The sequence below is a fragment of the Lolium rigidum genome, chromosome 2 (genome assembly GCF_022539505.1).
Source record: "Lolium rigidum isolate FL_2022 chromosome 2, APGP_CSIRO_Lrig_0.1, whole genome shotgun sequence".
NCBI lineage: Eukaryota > Viridiplantae > Streptophyta > Magnoliopsida > Poales > Poaceae > Lolium > Lolium rigidum.
In genome coordinates, this window is record NC_061509.1 from 244,455,066 (window position 1) to 244,474,079 (window position 19,014).

A 19,014-nucleotide genomic window follows, 5' to 3' on the forward strand; every position below is an offset into this window, starting at 1 on the left:
TATCTGCTCCAGACCAGGCCCACGAAGCATTGCCGGTGCACCAGCCCAAGAGCGCGCCGGCAATAGAAAATTACCGCCGGCGCGCTCCTGGGCTGGTGCGCCGGCAATGCTTCGTGGGCCTGGCCGAGTTGGGGGGAGGTGTTGCCGAGGAAATAGCGCCGGCGCGTCGTGTCGGCCGGTGCGCCGGCAGTGGGAAGGCATCGCCGGCGCGGCGATTTTCTGGTGCGCCGGCAACAAGTTCCACCGGCGCATGCCTATGGTGGTGCGCCGGCACCACTTGCCTCCACCTATAGGCTTTTCCCTAGTAGTGGCCATCAACCTTCGACGTGCTTCTTGACTCCTACTGATTCGATAAACCTTGGTTTCTTACTGAGGGAAACTTGCTGCTGTACGCATCACACCTTCCACTTGGGGTTCCCAACAAGCGTGTGCTTTACGCGTCATCAAGCTAAATTTCTGGCACCGTTGCCGGGGACCTGAAGAAAAGTTACACCACAAAGATTTCTATCTCCCACGCCAACTTCACGCCAGCAGTAAATTTCTGGCGCCGTTGCCGGGGAGATCAAGACACGCTGCAAGGGGAGTCTCCACAATCCAATCTCTTTACTTTGTTTTTGTCTTGCTTTACTTTATTTACTACTTTGTTTGCTGCACTTAAACAAAACACACAAAAAAATTAGTTGCTAGCTTTACTTTATTTACTGTCTTGTTCTCTATATCAAAAACACAAAAAAAAAAAAAATTAGTTACTTGCATTTTACTTTTGCTACCATGTCTAGTTCTGCACCTATTACTTCTTCACCTGAGGAATTAGTCTTCACTTTTAAGCAAGGGGATGAGGAGAGTTTTAAAGATGCTTGGTCCAGAATTTTTACTTCTTATCGTAAAGCTGAACCTCAAATGACTCTAAGTTTGCTCCTTAGTAATTTTTATTTTGGTCTTATGATTCGCTATAGATATGCCTTGGATGTCTGTAGTGGGAGGAGATTTCCTTCATTGCAATGGGGATCAAGCTTTTAATGCCATAAAGAAGTTGGTTGCATCACATGATTCAGCTAATAACTTTGATTCAGCCCTTATTAGCATTTATAATAGATTAAACACTCTTGAGACAAGTGCATCTCGCTTGAATGAAAATTATAGATATGTTCGCAACTGTCTTGATCAAGTTTTAGTGAACTCTGAACCTTCATTATGGGATCCTACTATTAAAATTGTTATCGGTGACCAAACTCTTCATGCCAATTGTGATATTATGTCTGAATTTTGCTTAATGCCTAAGAGTATTCATGAATCTTTGAAACTTTGGGGATTCGTTGAAGGGGGAGAAGGAATAACTCTTATTGATAACTCTGTTATAATTCCTAAAGGAATAGCTGCGGGTGTGCATACAACCGTTCTTGGGAGAACAATATCCATTGATTATCTTGTTATTGAATGTGCAGGAACAGGACAAATCACACTCGGAAGATCCTCGTTGAAACTATTGGGAGCCGTCATAGATATGGGAGAAGGCACCCTAAAATTCACCTCTACACCCGGGGGTAGACATATATTCCCTAAATCAAAGAGTAAGAAAAAGAACAAGAAAGGTAAGGGTAAAGCCCAAGGTAATGTCGATGCTTCATCTCTTGATAACACTTGATTTACACTTTCTGCGCCTAGCTGAAAGGCGTTAAAGAAAAGCGCTTATGGGAGACAACCCATGTTTTTACTACAGTACTTTTATTTTATATTTGAGTCTTGGAAGTTGTTTACTACTGTAGCAACCTCTCCTTATCTTAGTTTTGTGCATTGTTGTGCCAAGTAAAGTCGTTGATAGTAAGGTTCATACTAGATTTGGATTACTGCGCAGAAACAGATTTCTTTGCTGTCACGAATCTGGGCCTAATTCTCTGTAGGTAACTCAGAAAATTATGCCAATTTACGTGAGTGATCCTCAGATATGTACGCAACTTTCATTCAATTTGGGCATTTTCATTTGAGCAAGTCTGGTGCCACTTTAAAATTCGTCTTTACGAACTGTTCTGTTTTGACAGATTCTGCCTTTTATTTCGCATTGCCTCTTTTGCTATGTTGGATGAATTTCTTTGATCCATTAATGTCCAGTAGCTTTGTGCAATATCCAGAAGTGTTAAGAATGATTATGTCACCTCTGAACATGTAAATTTTTATTGTGCACTAACCCTCTAATGAGTTGTTTTGAGTTTGGTGTGGAGGAAGTTTTCAAGGATCAAGAGAGGGAAATGATGCAATATGATCAAGGAGAGTGAAAGCTCTAAGCTTGGGGATGCCCCGGTGGTTCACCCCTGCATATTTTAAGAAGACTCAAGCGTCTAAGCTTGGGGATGCCCAAGGCATCCCCTTCTTCATCGACAACATTATCAGGTTCCTCCCCTGAAACTATATTTTTATTCCGTCACATCTTATGTGCTTTGCTTGGAGCGTCGGTTTGTTTTTGGTTTTTGTTTTTGTTTGAATAAAATGGATCCTAGCATTCATTGTGTGGGAGAGAGACACGCTCCGCTGTTGCATATGGACAAATATGTCCTTAGGCTTTACTCATAGTATTCATGGCGAAGGTTGAATCTTCTTCGTTAAATTGTTATATGGTTGGAATCGGGAAATGCTACATGTAGTAATTCTAAAATGTCTTGAATAATTTGATACATGGAAATTGTTGTGATCATGTTTAAGCTCTTGCATCATATACTTTGCACCCATTAATGAAGAAATACATAGAGCTTGCTAAAATTTGGTTTGCATATTTGGTCTCTCTAAAGTCTAGATAATTTCTAGTATTGAGTTTTGAACAACAAGGAAGACGGTGTAGAGTCTTATAATGTTTACAATATGTCTTTTATGTGAGTTTTGCTGCACCGGTTCATCCTTGTGTTTGTTTCAAATAACCTTGCTAGCCTAAACCTTGTATCGAGAGGGAATACTTCTCATGCATCCAAAATCCTTGAGCCAACCACTATGCCATTTGTGTCCACCATACCTACCTACTACATGGTATTTCTCCGCCATTCCAAAGTAAATTTCTTGAGTGCTACCTTTAAATTTCCATCATTCGCCTTTGCAATATATAGCGCATGGGACAAAATAGCCTTAAAAACTATTGTGGTATTGAATATGTACTTATGCACTTTATCTCTTATTAAGTTGCTTGTTGAGCGATAACCATGTTCCTGGGGACGCCATCAACTACTCTTTGTTGAATATCATGTGAGTTGCTATGCATGTCCGTCTTGTCTGAAGTAAGGGCGGTTTTCACAATCAAATGGTTTGAGTATGCATACTGTTAGAGAAGAACATTGGGCCGCTAACTAAAGCCATGAATCGTGGTGGAAGTTTCAGTTTTGGACATATATCCTCAATCTCATATGAGAACATTAATTGTTGCTACATGCTTATGCATTAAAGAGGAGTCCATTATCTGTTGTCTATGTTGTCCCAGTATGGGTGTCTAAGTTGAAGAATGATCAAAAGCTAGAAATCCAATGCGAACTTTCTCTTTAGACCCTTGTACAGGCGGCATAGAGGTACCCCTTTGTGACACTTGGTTGAAACATATGTTATGCAATGATAATCCGTGTTAACCCAAGCTAATTAGGACAAGGTGCGGGCACTACTAGTATACTATGCATGAGGCTTGCAACTTGTAAGATATAATTTACATGATACATATGCTTTATTACTACCGTTGACAAAATTGTTTCATGTTTTCAAAACCAAAGCTCTAGCACAAATATAGCAATCGATGCTTTCCTCTTTGAAGGACCTTTCTTTTACTTTTATGTTGAGTCAGTTCACCTATCTCTTTCCACCTCAAGAAGCAAACACTTGTGTGAACTGTGCATTGATTCCTACATACTTGCATATTGCACTTGTTATATTACTTTGCATTGACAACTATCCATGAGATATACATGTTATAAGTTGAAAGCAACCGCTGAAATTTAATCTTTCTTTGTGTTGCTTCAATACCTTTACTTTGATTTATTGCTTTATGAGTTAACTCTTATGCAAGACTTATTGATGCTTGTCTTGAAGTACTATTCATGAAAAGTCTTTGCTTTATGATTCATTAGTTTACTCATGTCATTACCATTGTTTTGATCGCTACATTCATTACATATGCTTACAATAGTATGATCAAGGTTATGATGGCATGTCACTCCAGAAATTATCTTTGTTATCGTTTACCTGCTCGGGATGAGCAGAAACTAAGCTTGGGGATGCTGATACATCTCCGACGTATCGATAATTTCTTATGTTCCATGCCACATTATTGATGATATCTACATGTTTTATGCATACTTTATGTCGTATTTATGCATTTTCCGGCACTAACCTATTAACGAGATGCCGAAGAGCCGGTTCTTGTTTTCTGCTGTTTTTGGTTTCAGAAATCCTACAAAGGAAATATTCTCGGAATTGGACGAAATCAACGCCCAGGGGCCTATTTTTACACGAAGCTTCCAGAAGACCGAAAGGGAAACGAAGTGAGGCGACACGCCAGGGCGGCGCGGCCCACCTCCTGGCCACGCGGCCCTGTTGTGTGGGCCCCTCGCGTCGCCCCCTGACCTGCCCTTCCGCCTACTTAAAGCCTCCGTCGTGAAACCCCCAGTACCGAGAGCCACGATACGGAAAACCTTACTGAGGCGCCGCCGCCGCCAATCCCATCTCGGGGGATTCAGGAGATCGCCTCCGGCACCCTGCCGGAGAGGGGAATCATCTCCCGGAGGACTCTTCACCGCCATGGTCGCCTCCGGAGTGATGAGTGAGTAGTTCACCCCTGGACTATGGGTCCATAGCAGTAGCTAGATGGTCGTCTTCTCCTTATGTGCTTCATTGTTGGATCTTGTGAGCTGCCTAACATGATGAAGATCATCTATCTGTAATGCTATATGTTGTGTTTGTCGGGATCCGATGGATAGAGAATACTATGTTATGTTTATTATCAATCTATTACTTATGTGTTGTTTATGATCTTGCATGCTCTCTGTTATTAGTAGAGGCTCTGGCCAAGTTTTTGCTCTTAACTCCAAGAGGGAGTATTTATGCTCGATAGTGGGTTCATGCCTCCATTAAATGCAGGACAGTGACAGAAAGTTCTAAGGTTGTGGATGTGCTGTTGCCACTAGGGATAAAACATTGATGCTATATCCGAGGATGTAGTTATTGATTACATTACGCACCATACTTAATGCAATTTTCTGTTGTTCGCAACTTAATACTGGAAGGGGTTCGGATGATAACCTGAAGGTGGACTTTTTAGGCATAGATGCATGCTGGATAGCGGTCTATGTACTTTGTCGTAATGCCCAATTAAATCTCACTATACTTACCATATCATGTATGTGCATTGTCATGCTCTCTCTATTTGTCAATTGCCCGACTGTAATTTGTTCACCCAACATGCTATTTATCTTATGGGAGAGACACCTCTAGTGAACTGTGGACACCGGTCCATTCTTTTACATTGAATACAATCTGCTGCAATACTTGTTCTACTGTTCTCTGCAAACAATCATCATCCACACTATACATCTAATCCTTTGTTACGACAAGCCGATGAGATTGACAACCTCACTTTGTTTCGTTGGGGCAAAGTACTTTGGTTGTGTTGTGCGGGTTCCACGTTGGCGCCGGAATCCCTGGTGTTGCGCCGCACTACATCCCGCCGCCATCAACTTTCGACGTGCTTCTTGACTCCTACTGGTTCGATAAACCTTGGTTTCTTACTGAGGGAAACTTGCTGCTGTACGCATCACACCTTCCACTTGGGGTTCCCAACGAGCGTGTCCTTTACGCGTCATCAAGCTAAATTTCTGGCGCCGTTGCCGGGGACCTGAAGAAAAGTTACACCACAAAGATTTCTATCTCCCACGCCAACTTCACGCCAGCACACCTCTCAAACCCTAAAGCAGCAGCGTTGTGCACCCGCCACGTAGAGGGCCTTTTGTCGCGGGTGGTAATACCGCCCGCGACAAAAGGGCCTGTCCCCTGCGCGCCCCGCGGCTGCCACGTGGTGGACCTTATGTCGCGGGTCGTAAGCGACCCACGACAAAAGGGGGACCTTTTGTCGCGCCTCCCTTGTCGCGGCTGGCCGCCCGCGACAAAAGGGTCATACAACCCGCGACATTAGGCCTGTTTTCCACTAGTGCTTCATCACTGTGTTGAATATTAAAGAGACATAGTAAAAATATTTATCTTTGTTTTTCGAGCATTCACCTATCTAGACTTTCTGGAATACCAGTTGGTGATCTAGGTGGCGAGAAAGGTATATCAACATCCAAGACGGGTTGTACTAATGTGAGGGCGTTGCTTAGATAGATTGAAATTCTTTGTAATTTCAATTGCATGTCGTGAGATTGAATCATTTTACTCTCCAACGATGGCAACACGGAAAATCCCGTGGATGCATAAGGAAGCAAAACCTTTAATGGTATAACCATTGAAAATAAATATAACATGACAAGGTTGGAGAACTGAATTATCTTTACCAATTTGTATGGAGAGATTTTGTAGGCTGTCACAGAATAACTATCGATCAATGTAGCCAACGGCTGGATATTTGGATTTACTGTCCACTTGTGACCTTGTGTGAAATCAACCATCACTGCCTGAGCTTTTTTTAGAAACATAGTGAGAACAATAAAAACATGATATTATAGATACATGCACAAATAAAAGGTCCATGTAGTGCACATTAGTCTCTAACGTATGTAGGATCTCGTCGCATGCCACCATGTGTATGCCCAAGTTGAAACAATCATTATCCATCGGTCAATCCATCCTAAGTATGTCCTTGATTTCCTTAAAACTCAAGCCTAATGAATACAGTTTGGAGCTCCGCATCCATTCCCTTTTTTATTAGCAGAACCCGAGTACTTTCTGCATATTTCTTGGTTAAGAAAACTGCCACAAGATTGGCTTTATTTGTATCTCACGCATAGTGAATAGAGCAATTTTTATTTTGGAGAATAATATTTTATCCACAAAATCTGGTGTCCTAGTGCTATCATATCAACTTCATCATCATTTGTGCTCAATACTTTTTCTAAATTTGAGACCATGATTACCAGAGATACAGTATAGGGGAGAAAAGCACTGAATGTAGTTCACTTAGTACCTAATTCTCTCAATTTTATGACCATGAAATATACACATTGTAGGTGTAGACACAAAATATCCATGCACTACCATGTGAGGAAATTGTAAACAAAAGTCCTAAAAGAATCAAATACTAATACTTCAAGCAAGTAAAATTCCAGAGTAAACATAAAACCCCCACTATACAATTGCATGCATACAATTCCTTGTTTAGTGGTGCAGCAGATCCGTATATCTGGATAGACTGATAAATGGTTCTTACATGTTTTAAAATTCACCAAATTTTCCTATATTTACAGAGGTTACATGCTGGATTTAGACTGGGGAAAGACATAAACTCCTTGAAAACTCCTTGATATATTCACCAAGTGTTGTTATATCATCTAGATATTAGTACTACCTCCAGATCAGTTTAACAAGCGCGCACGTAGTTTAAGAATTTTCTTTGGCCATTATTTTAGTTAATAAAATATAGAATGTATGTCACAAAAATTATATCGTTGGAAACCTTGTTTAAATACGAATCTAATGGTATAGATTTTGTAGACATATAATTTATATTTTGTTGATCAAATTTTGTCTTAAACTACGTGTGTGCCTGTTAAACCGATACGGAGGAAGTGGTTTGTACATAAATCTCCTCTCTGCTAGCTAGTACCTAAATATGCCCTAAATGATCTTATGGCTATAGTGCACATTTCACGTCTAAGAAGGAGATCGAACGTGAAAGTTGGGAAGAATCTCTTATGGCTATAGTGCAAATATTCCAATGGACTTAGCCACATGTAAGCACATCTTGATAGAGGAACATGCCGTGAGACCTCTGGCTCCCAAGGGAATAGGAAGTTTGCAATCAGCTCCGCCAATAACATGCTAAAATAGACATGAGGGAAGCTGTTGCCGAATCAAAACTGGCCAGCGGCACACTCCAGCCATCAGCAACTGGCAGTCGCTTGATTAATAGCACTTCGGTGCAGAACAAATAGAGGAACAATAATATCCCTGCAGTCTGCAAAATAAATCCTCTTTGCACTTATACAACATAATCTTTTTTGTATTTGACTATGAGCATCAACTCATCAAACAAACCAAAGACTAAAATAGAAGCAGCGAAAATTTTACCAAGTTGTGACCAACTGACAGGCTTTGAGCTTCAGAAATAAAAATTCCTCGAACAGCCAGTACCCATCCCAAAATTTGAATACCCAATCATTATTGATTGCTTTCCGTTAATCCTTGGCTTGAAAAAGGCTAGAGAGAGGGAGGTAGGGCGAGACACAAGAAAAAAGACGGACGCTGACCAAGCTTGCTGAAGAATGATGACATATGGCGGGTGAAGGCAAGAAGGCGAGAGAGAGAGGCCTATGAAGTAGTATGAACTATGAAGCAGTCCATGCGACAACGCAAAAAATACCTTGATTGGTATCTGCTAGCTGATCTTTACTATTGAATGGACGCGATTGTTTCCTTATCTACCGAGAAGCTGGACGTGATTTTTCTGTACGGGAGGTGATTGTTTCCTTGATTGTGGTGGTTTGATTGATATAGGAAATAAATGTTAGACTTTACTTTCTAAGTAGTAACGTGGAAATGGTTCAGAATGTTTGCTAGATGATTAACGTTTCAGATTGTTTGTTGGAGGATTTTAGCATGATGGATGGCTGAGATCTTCTGAATGTTTGATGTCAAAGTGACACCATCCCAACTGGAATAGTAAAGATGGCACCAGAGTTTTCCCTTTGGGTTGAAATCCTCCAATTTTCCCTAGCTCGAGTATATAATGTCGAATCCTGAAAACAGAGCAAAATATCTCGCAATATTTTGACACGAAAATATCTGATGTTGCAGTTTCGGAGATAACGCATGCGCGGCCTTCACTCTTTTCTCGTCTTCGCACGAACGGTCACAGCTCACTACACACCCACCCAAACCAAGGAGCTGGCCGTCCGCCATGGAGCTGCTCCTTTTCCCTTCTCGAGCCACCATCACCGGCCGCCTCCTTCCAACCTGCCCCCTCCGCCGCGCCGGCGCGACCTCGTTCCGTCCACAGTCCAGCTCCGGCAACGTCGAGGCCACCACCGACACTACGGCGACGACAGCGTCCGTGGCCAAGAACCGCCAAGAATGGCGCGCGGGCGGGACGACGTTCGGGCTGGGCCTGGACCTGTCCGAGGAGATGAGGCGGGAGATGCTGTGGCGGATGCTGGTGCCGCCCGCGGCGGCGGTGGCGGCGGAGGCCGTGTTTCTGGCGGTGCTCAACAGCGGCGCGGCTGTGGTGGACGCGCCCGCGTGGGCCGGGAAAGCGGGCTCGGCGGTGCTGTTCGTGGCTGGGCTGCTCGGGTCCCAGTACGGGTTCTTCTCGTCGAGGTGGGGCGTCGGGGAGGAGGCGGGGTCCGTGGTCGGCTGGAAGCTCGCCGTCCGGCACTGGAGCGCGCTCTCCGTGGTCAGGGGTTCGTCAGTAGAAGAAGACCACGATGAGGAGGAGGAGGACGACGACGATGAGTGGGAGTACTACGACGATGATGAGGAGGAAGAAGATGACTGACGACTAGGCAGATGAGGTGATAGGGAAAAGTTTGTAAGTTGGGGAAGTTCTTGGCTTGGCTGTAAATAGAAGAATGGTTACAGGTAGGTAGCATTTGAGCTTAATTACGAGCGTGTTTTGCATTAAGAACATATAAATTCCACACGAGTTTTTTGTGTATCATTTCCGTGCAAAAAATATTTTGAAAAAAGAATAATCAGAAGATACATATTAGTGTGGTCTAAACTCTAAAATGTTCACTCTGGTGGTGTTAATCTGCTGGTATCGTTGCTTCTGTGTAAATTTTTAACTTAAAATTCAGCCAAACAGTCATCGATGAAGCTTGTATTTGACTGAGCTCCCCCGTCTTTGCCTTCTAGCATTTATCTATGGTGTTGATGCCCAGATCCTGAATCTTTTTTTTGAAGGAAGATCCTGAATCTCTTAGCAAGTTAGCGCTGGTTCTTAGTTTCTTGCTGTGCTTCACTCTGTTCTTACTCTATTTTTGGTCCTCGGGAGATCAATAGCGGATCAATCAAAGATCATGGGGCCATTGTATCAATTTGCAGATCAAAGATGTGTCATGCATATAATATAATTCAACGTATTATGTAGGGTGATTTTCTTTCAAAAGCACAAGAAAGATGGGACATAAGATCAATCCGCCCTCATCAGAGATTTCCCTGAAGATCCCTCGTCAGATATCCCCTCCTTTACCTTTTTTTCCTTTCTCTGGGCATGCTCTCCAACTTGGCTCGCCATACTTGCTTGACTGTCGAAAAAACAGTGTGGTCCATTGAGGCGTAACAGATACAAGGTATTTTGCGTACTGCGACACCACTGCAGTACATGGGAGGTGGTGGGACCTCCTGGCCGTCCCACGTAGCCTGTGGTGGCGTGTGCGGCGGAAGCGGTGGTGGCGACGGCAGGGAGGCGGTGTGCTCCACCACCATAGCCGAGAGCAGGACGATGTCCTCCAGCCCCGGCCAGCTGTACTTGGCCTCCTTGTCAGCCAATAACGTTTGCAGGGTGGCGGACGTGGTTGCCTCGTCGTCATAGCCATCGGGGACGACTGCCTCTTGTCGTCCTCCTCGCCGTCCTTGTTTTCGTCGCCCTCCTCGTCGTAGAAGGCCTCATCTTAGCTATCGGGAGCGACTGCCTTGATGGCAAACGCTGTCACCGGTCAGCCTTCTGTCATTGGGTCGCTTCCAAGTGGGCCTGCGACACGCGTGTTGTCCGCGAAGCGTCTGCACCGACGCATCGGTTTACAAAATTTGGGGCACCGATGGGTCGCTGTAGATGGGTTCAGTCTGTTTGCGTCGCCCCGCTAGAGCGTGCGCGCGATGTCCTTCTATCCGCGCGGACCGAATCGGACAGCCATAACCGTTTGGGTCGGTCCGCTGGAGATGCCCTCATATTGAACACATCTGTGTAAGAGCATATCCTATCACGTCCACCAAAGCGTCCCCCAAATATTTTTGGGGCACGCCGGCCCCAGTCGTGCTCCCCAAAGGGCCTTTTTGCCCGGCGCGGTCCAATACGGTATCCGGCGCCCCGAGGCCATCCTCGCTCCACAGGGGACGCTGCGGGCGCGCCGGACAAAGCGCGGAAATGAGTTGCGGGTAGCGGACCCGATGCGTCATTGACACATGAAGCAAATTTAATTAGTCTCCCGCCACATTGCGCCGTCCCGCCACTTCCTGCCGCTAGCCACACATTTATCCACCCTGCCAAAAGATTTTAGTTGCCCCTCTCCCACCGATTCATTTCTCCCTCCCGCCGCCGTTACTCTCTGCCAGCAAGACAGTCATCGCCAATCGTAGCCATGACACTGGTCATCCCCAAAAAACTGGCCGAGAAATTAGCCACCAAGCCACTAGGCAAGGAGGCAACAAAGAAGGGGCCGAAGGTGCCCTTCAAAAAGCCGCGGAAGGCGCTGGCGCCGAAGGCGAAGCCAGAGTCGTGGACCGAAGAACGTTGGTAGGAAGACTGCCTGCGACACAAGTTGTCAAGGGCGGAACGGATGGTGGAGCAAGCAAGGAAGACATCGACCTCGGTTGTGAAGCAGAAGGCCGCGTTGGCTGCATGTGCCACTGCGAGTGCCACGGGCCCATGGAGTTGTTCGTCAATGGCGTACATACCCGGAGTGGCGTCCCCGTCGACCCCCGGTTTCTTGGGCGAGGCCTCTGAGGGCGAGCGTTCGGGGAAGAGGGTTCCTGCCAAGGTTACGTGATATGCTCCTATAATACCACGACTGAAACGTTTGTTCATAAATAAAGAGCATGCTAAGTTGTTGCGATGGAATAAAGAGCACGCTAAGTTGTTGTGATGTTGAGACACCCGCTGATGGGTCGCAGTGGAGAAAAATCTAGAGAAAATTCCCGGACTTTGCAGATGACGCAAGAAACTTAAGGTTTGGTCTAAATACAGATGACATAAAAACAAGTACAGAGAGGATAACTTGCTAATATTGTTAAGAAGCAAGAAAATAAATCGGAAATATTCTTTCCTTACAACTTCGAGTGAGTGTTACTGTCCATTCGATTTCGCTTACTCGATGTTAAGTTGTCTAATTCGGGGAGTTATGCGTGTGTAGCTTTTACTATATTCTTTAATCATTCAGTTTGATAAAGGAGTAGTAATTGTCATGGACTCGAAATGTAAAGACCATGGGGATCTTCTGTTCAGCTTGATGGACCTGACCGCTCTGCTCCTGAGGCAATTTCAATCAATATCGCCCTATATCGGCATCTTCTGTTCTCATTTCCTGATAACAAGTAATTAATAACTCATTTACTCATTTTTCTGCCGGAAAGAGCTTGGAAACGATTCATCAAGACTTCTAGGGGTGAATGAAAACCGAAGCTTACATTTCAAGATCGCGTTGTAAGTAGTACTTTGGCTGTGTCCGCGAATCTCTTTAATTTTTTATTCAATACCATGCATTAGCATGCTTAATTATTAGTTTGATCGAACTATTTTTTCGTAAAGTGTTTGAAGCAGGAAGCCGGGGATAACTTATGTGGATACTTTCGCGAGATGGTGTGTCACCGGGAGGCGGAAAAGGCTATACATGCCCTTCATGTACGTGAACAATATTTTACAATCTTATTTTATTACCATTAATTATGTTGAGTTCCATTCATATATATTGATCTTCTTTTAAAATTAGATGGAACGCATGCGGGACACTCTCCTAACAGTGGATCGCTTACGAGCAATTCAAGAGGAATTGGCGAGATTCTAAGTTAGAGAGGTCATAGCTCCAACTAGAGCATACCATCGGGAGTTAATATTTGACATTATGGATAGAAAATAGAGATGCTGAGATGGTAAAGAGGATCGACTCTATATTATAACTATGCATTATGTGTACTATATTTAATGACGATGTCTATATATTCATGATGATATTGTAGTTCCTTAAATAATGTATGCATGCATATTTGAATGAATAACATAAAACGAGCATAGCTCACTTGGTTAGGAAAGTGGATGTACAATCCCGCCACAAAAGATCAAGTCTCCACTGATGCAGATTTAGGTTCTTATTATTTTTTAGAAAATCACTATATGAGCATCTCCTACCGTACTCCTTTAAAAAAAAACCTGAAACTCTGTCGCGGCAGAGAAAATGCTCCACCCTAAACCTCTATCGCGGCAGAGAAACGGTCATTGTCTCTACCGCGACAAAGAGCATTTAGTCCTGGTTCGTAGCCGCATCATGTGAAGGACCCTTTAGTCCCGATTTATATTTAAACCGGGACTAAAGGTGGAGACCTTTAGTCCCGAATGAGCAGTTCTGGTTGCCTAACCAAGACTAAAGGTCCAAACAAGCTAAGACTACAGGCTCTTTTTCCACTAGCGTAATATTTGAGTAGGACACATTTGGGAATTGGTTTTTTTTACATACGATGCGCGCTCTGATCGACTTCTTTCGATGTACCAAATATGGACCAAGGTAGCTAGCATCACGTCCTGTGTGGAAGAGGATGATGTTTGCAAATTTATAAAAAGAAATTGACGTATCAAACACGGACCGAGATACCATCACGTCTTATTGCAAAATTATAGCAGAGAGAAGATGTGGTATACACACGAAAGATATGAAGGCGTGTCAGTGTACGGGTTTAAGAGGTTGAACTGGTACCTACCTGATATGGGCACGGAGGTCTATATGGAGCCCAATTTCAGGACTCCACCAACCTAGGTGGTATGCCATCAAGGATTCAGGAGTGAGACGCTAGGACGACCTACGCCATGTAATAATTAAGTCTAAGGTTGTGTCATTCATTCTATGTTAGGAAATAATGTAGCTAGGTCATCTTTGTGGGCCATCTAGGGTTTTAATAGAGTCCGTTTGACTTGGGCCTGTCCAAGTCGAACTAGGTTAGGCCCAATAGGGGGCCGGCCGGCCAGCTCTCCCTCTCATATAAGGAGATGGCACGGCTAGGGTTTAGGATAGAACAAGTTTAATCTAAAAGTTTAGGGTTTCCCTATCGCGTGTGTTCACGTGTATCATCCCTCCGGGGGTACGGCGCTGCCGTTATCTATTATATCCGCTGCGAAGGTTCTTGTGTTCATCAAGGATTGTCTAGCTCTTGGTTTGAGGTGTATCGTTCATCGATCCGTTGCTTGCTGGATTCGTTCCCTCTTCTCCAGGCTGCGTTCATCGCGTTGTTGGGAGGAATCTCTACCCCAGATTCTCGCTGTGAAAGATCGGGCATCAACAAGGAGGATCCAGTGGGTACCTCCCTCATCAACAAGGAGGATCCAGTGTGAAAGATCTGCTGTTGATGATGTTCTTGATTCATTTACAGACGATGTGCGTGGCATACGGTGCTTGCGTGGCACGAAGGCCGGTTATGTGTTCAATGATTACATTGATATACGGAAGGGCGTACAACGTCATTTGTCCAAACTAAAGTGGTATTTACACCATGATGCGACTGTTGAGGAATATGAACATTGGGAAAGGAACATGGAATTGGGTTTCACTCGTTGTCGTCGATATGGAGGAAAGTTCACTGGTTATGATGCATATATTCTTGCTCACCGGCGTGTGGACGAAGAGTTGTATGCTTATTGGTGGGATGCGATTGACAGAGGTGAATTTGCTAAAACTTGGAAGGATTACAAAACTTTTCTTCGTAATGGTTTCGTGTTACCGTATATGGAGGATAGTGAGCAGTCGTCCCGAGTTGTACATGCAATAGAGGAAGTGGACAAGAGCATAGTTCCTATTCAGGAGATTGTTCCACTACCAACAGTCACTACAGTCGAGGTGACATCTTCAGAGGAGAGGAAACCTGGCTCTGATACCAAGAGCGCTAATGTGACTGTTGAGGCGGATGTACCATTGAGCGGGCTGAATATGCAACTCAAGAAGGTACAAGATGATGCTTGCAAGACAGTTGACAAGGTTCAGCGATGGAGTTTGTTTCGGACTCGGTGCTTTATCAAGGGCAAGGCTTGCAAGTTGATGGTTGATGGTGGTAGCTGTACTAATGGCATTAGCAAGGCGATGGTGACAGCGTTGGGGTTGTCTACATGGCGTCTTCCCGAACCTAAACATCTTGAGTGGTTGAATAGGCTGTGGTATGCTTGAAGATTACTCATAAGGTGCGTGTGCCATTTACGGTTGATGACTATGTTGATGAGATCGATTGCGAGGTGTTGCCATTGGAGGTGTGCGGATTGCTACTTGGGCGTCCTTGGCAGTTTGATCGCAATGTGACACATCTTTGGGCGAGCAAATACATATTCTTTTATGCATGGTGGCAAACAGCGGACTTTGAAGCCTATGGGTGATGATCATATCAAGTCCGATGTGGAGTTAGTGGTGCGTAAGGAGAAGTTGCACAAGTCTAATGTGCAGCGTAAGGTGCATGATGTTCCGAGCATTGATGTTGGTGATGTTTCAGCCAAGCCTGTAGATGACAAGCCAGTTCTTGTTGGTGACAAGCCGGATGAAGCTACACTTGTTGTTGATGTGGATGTTGCGGCATGTGCTACGGTTCCGGTTTGTGTTGATGCTAGTATGCGGACTGATGATGTTTGTGCTTGATGATGTCCGAGTACATATGGCGCGGATGCGCGTGGGAGGAGTGGGAGGCGAGAAGGTTAGCGAAGCCGGTGCGATGGTGTTTCAGCCCGGTCACGGACCCGGTCCAACCGGACCGGGCGCCGGGTGAGCCCGGTTCGAGACCGGCTTAGGCGCTGATGCCAACCGGAGCATGTTCTGTGAGACGTTGCGACGTCCCGGTCAGGATCCGGTCCTAGACCCGGTTACAACCGGATCGACCGGTCGCATGTCCGGTCAACCGGGCGGCAGACCGGCTGTGGTAGAGCGCGTCAGAGACAGTGGGCAGCGGCACTACCGTGCTAGGAGTACTGCAGTCCAGTTTTCCGCGACACCGCGGATGCATCGAGGCAAGGATGGACGTGTGAGACATCTATGTGGCCCAGGAATTACACATCTTGTGCAGGGTCATGTGCAACGACACAAGGGTCCATCAAAACCTCGCAAGAAGAAGGAATTGGCGCCGAAGGCCAAACTCATATGGAGAAGAAAGGAGGCGCCAAGTGCTGTATCAAGTCGAGAAGGCCGCGAGGGAGGATGTGGTGTGGAAGGCAAGCAAGACTTGAGGACGGTGAGGACGTGTCATGTTCATATCACGTCACCTTTTCCAGAAGACCCTCACGCGTTGGGGACAACGCTTCTTGAAGGGGGGGAGGATGATATGGGCACGGAGGCCTATGTGGAGCCCAATTTCAGGACTCCACCAACCTAGGTGGTACGCCATCAAGGATTCGGGAGTGACACGCTAGGACGACCTACGCCATGTAATAATTAAGTCTAAGGTTGTGTCATTCATTCTATGTTAGGAAATAATGTAGCCAGGTTATGCTGTGGGCCATCTAGGGTTTTAATAGAGTCTGTTTGACTTGGGCCTGTCCAAGTCGAACTAGGTTAGGCCCAATAAGGGGGCCGGCCGGCCAGCTCTCCCTCTCATATAAGGAGATGGCACGGCTAGGGTTTAGGATAGAACAAGTTTAGTCTAAAAGTTTAGGGTTTCCCTATCGCGTGTGTTCACGTGTATCATCCCTCCGGGGGTACGGCGCTGCCGTTATCTATTATATCCAGCTGCGAAGGTTCTTGTGTTCATCAAGGATTGTCTAGCTCTTGGTTTGAGGCGTATCGTTCATCGATCCGTTGCTTGCTGGATTCGTTCCCTCTTCTCCAGGCTGCGTTCATCGCGTTGTTGGGAGGAATCTCTACCCCAGGTTCTCGCTGTGAAAGATCGGGCATCAACAAGGAGGATCCAGTGGGTACCTCCCTCATCACTACCTCTTTGTCACAGCCTACATCCATACGGTAAGCAGCACCCTCCCCACTGAAAACTCAATATAGTTCATCTGCTCCACAAAACTGAACACTTGAGCTCCCTTAGCAAACTCAAACCTTGATATATGCATATGCAGTGTTAGCTATTCCTGAGGAAAATTATAAGAAAATGCGAATAAAGAGCATAAGAAACTCTCTTAGAGTTAATGTGGGACATTGTGTTGGCAGATCAAATTTGTGGCATAGAATGTTAGAGGCGTTTTTTAAAGGCACAAGAAAGATGGGGCGTAAGATCAGTTAGCCCTCATCAGAGATTTCACTAAAATATCCATTGTCTAAGATCACCTCGTTTCCTTTCTCTTTCCCTACTCACACATTCAACTTGGCATTCCTGTGGGCACTAGAATAAGAAGAACAATACAATGCGGTCCAGTAATTTGTGCATGGTGGCATTGGTTTTGTTTGCATCAACATGAGTTCTGCCAAGTTGTTGTAAACATATGGTCAAAAACGAAATTTACTAAAGTAATTCATTCAAAGAAAAAGTATGAGTGTGCACAAGGAGTAGAGAGTGTCCCATGTTTCATTGGAGGAAGCCATCACGAACTGGCAATGTGCTGCTAGATTGGAACGAGGCTTGGAGTGTAGGGGATCACGTCAAAGTAGGCGAAGCGCCTCCCTTGGTATCCAAGCATGCCTGTGATTGGATTGTGATACTGCAAGTCCTTCATATGGAACTCATCCTGGTAAGTTTTGGTTTTGAGATTGTAACGTCTGGTACTAAAATGCCAGTCCTTAAAAACTATCTCATCATCAAATACGGCAATTGGATTGAAATAAGGGGGACTGCACGATATAGCATTGATGCTGTAACGTTGATTCCATTGTGGGTTCATGGTGTTGTCGCACATCCACAACTCGATTGTCTTCATGTTGGCCCCTTTAAACGCCAAACAAAGCTCCCCACGTAGCTCAGCTAAAGCGCACCATACGTAGTACAGCCTCCGATAGCAAGAAGGTGGCGGCGGCATAACCCCAAACGCCTCGTCTTCCAAGCTAAAACGGAGGAAACCTGGCGGTTTGTGGCCGAGGACACGCTCGTCGATGGACCAGAGAAGAGAGCCCTTGTAGAAGGTCGCCGTATGTCTTGTGAACACAGGGTATGGCGGATCTTTTGTCGTCTCACGCCAATGCTGGTCGGTTCCAATAGTGAACACTTCCATCCCGGTGGTGTAGAGACACTCGCCTGACCCAGGCGCGTAGATAGAACGGTAGAAGAAACGAGCCACTTTATAGGCGTTAGAGCGAGGGTCATGCCCGAAACCGAACGACTGGTGGTAGAGGGGGACGTTGGGCCCTGGTGGCGGTGGCTCGGCGCCGGGGCTCCACGGTAGTGTTAAGGTGCGCCGTGTTGCCGGGTTGAGGACGCGCACGGCGGCCTCGCTGGGCAGCAGGATCAGCCCGTCGCAGTGCGCGAGCCCGTGCATAATCACGTCGGAGGACATGTCGGTGGCGTGCACGACGGGAAGGGCGGCGCCCTGCCGGCTGTCCTCCCACCTGTACAGGATGACTGTGTCCGAGTGCACCTTGCCGTCCCGTAGCGTCTGGGGTGAGATGAGCAGGCATGGCTTCACGGACGCGTGGAGGGAGATGGTGGATCGCCACGCCTTGCAGACGCGGCTGAACCGCAGCAGGGACTCCACCGGCAGATGGGACAGGATCACCTCGACGAGCTCGTGAGGTATGTGCGGCATACTCTTCTTCTTGCTCTGCCTCTGGGCTGCTGGCGGTGCCGGCTCGCCGTCGTCCATGGCCGGACGCCAGGTAGATGAATCTCTCGCCGTACGGGTCCTTTCCTTTCTTCGGAACGATCTGGTGTTCGCGAGGGTTTACAGAGTTTACCTATCGGATGAACGAGTGATGTCCGGCTCGAACAAGTATGGGCTACAGTTCACGGATAAAGCCCACGAAGTACTCAAGGCCAGCCTGTGTGACTTGCTGTTCGTACTCAAGGCCACGG

The 19,014-nt window shown here is 45.8% G+C and overlaps 2 protein-coding genes and 1 long non-coding RNA gene across 3 annotated transcripts; 2 read left to right on the forward strand and 1 right to left on the reverse strand.

Annotated features, from left to right (window-relative positions):
- Positions 1 to 8,971: 8,971 nt before the first annotated feature.
- On the forward strand, positions 8,972 to 9,707 carry LOC124688447. Its single transcript, XM_047222128.1, has one exon. It carries the CDS (start codon positions 9,074 to 9,076, stop codon positions 9,665 to 9,667), a length of 594 nt encoding a protein of 197 aa, XP_047078084.1. The 5' UTR covers positions 8,972 to 9,073; the 3' UTR covers positions 9,668 to 9,707.
- A 2,772-nt stretch (positions 9,708 to 12,479) lies between these two features.
- On the forward strand, positions 12,480 to 13,015 carry LOC124688448. Its single transcript, XR_006998534.1, has 3 exons — positions 12,480 to 12,532; positions 12,638 to 12,730; positions 12,819 to 13,015. It is a non-coding gene; the product is annotated as an uncharacterized LOC124688448 (long non-coding RNA).
- A 4,599-nt stretch (positions 13,016 to 17,614) lies between these two features.
- Positions 17,615 to 18,805, reverse strand: LOC124690721 (putative F-box only protein 15). Its single transcript, XM_047224073.1, has one exon. The coding sequence runs from the start codon at positions 18,803 to 18,805 to the stop codon at positions 17,615 to 17,617; it is 1,191 nt and encodes a 396-aa protein (XP_047080029.1).
- Between the last annotated feature and the right edge of the window lie 209 nt (positions 18,806 to 19,014).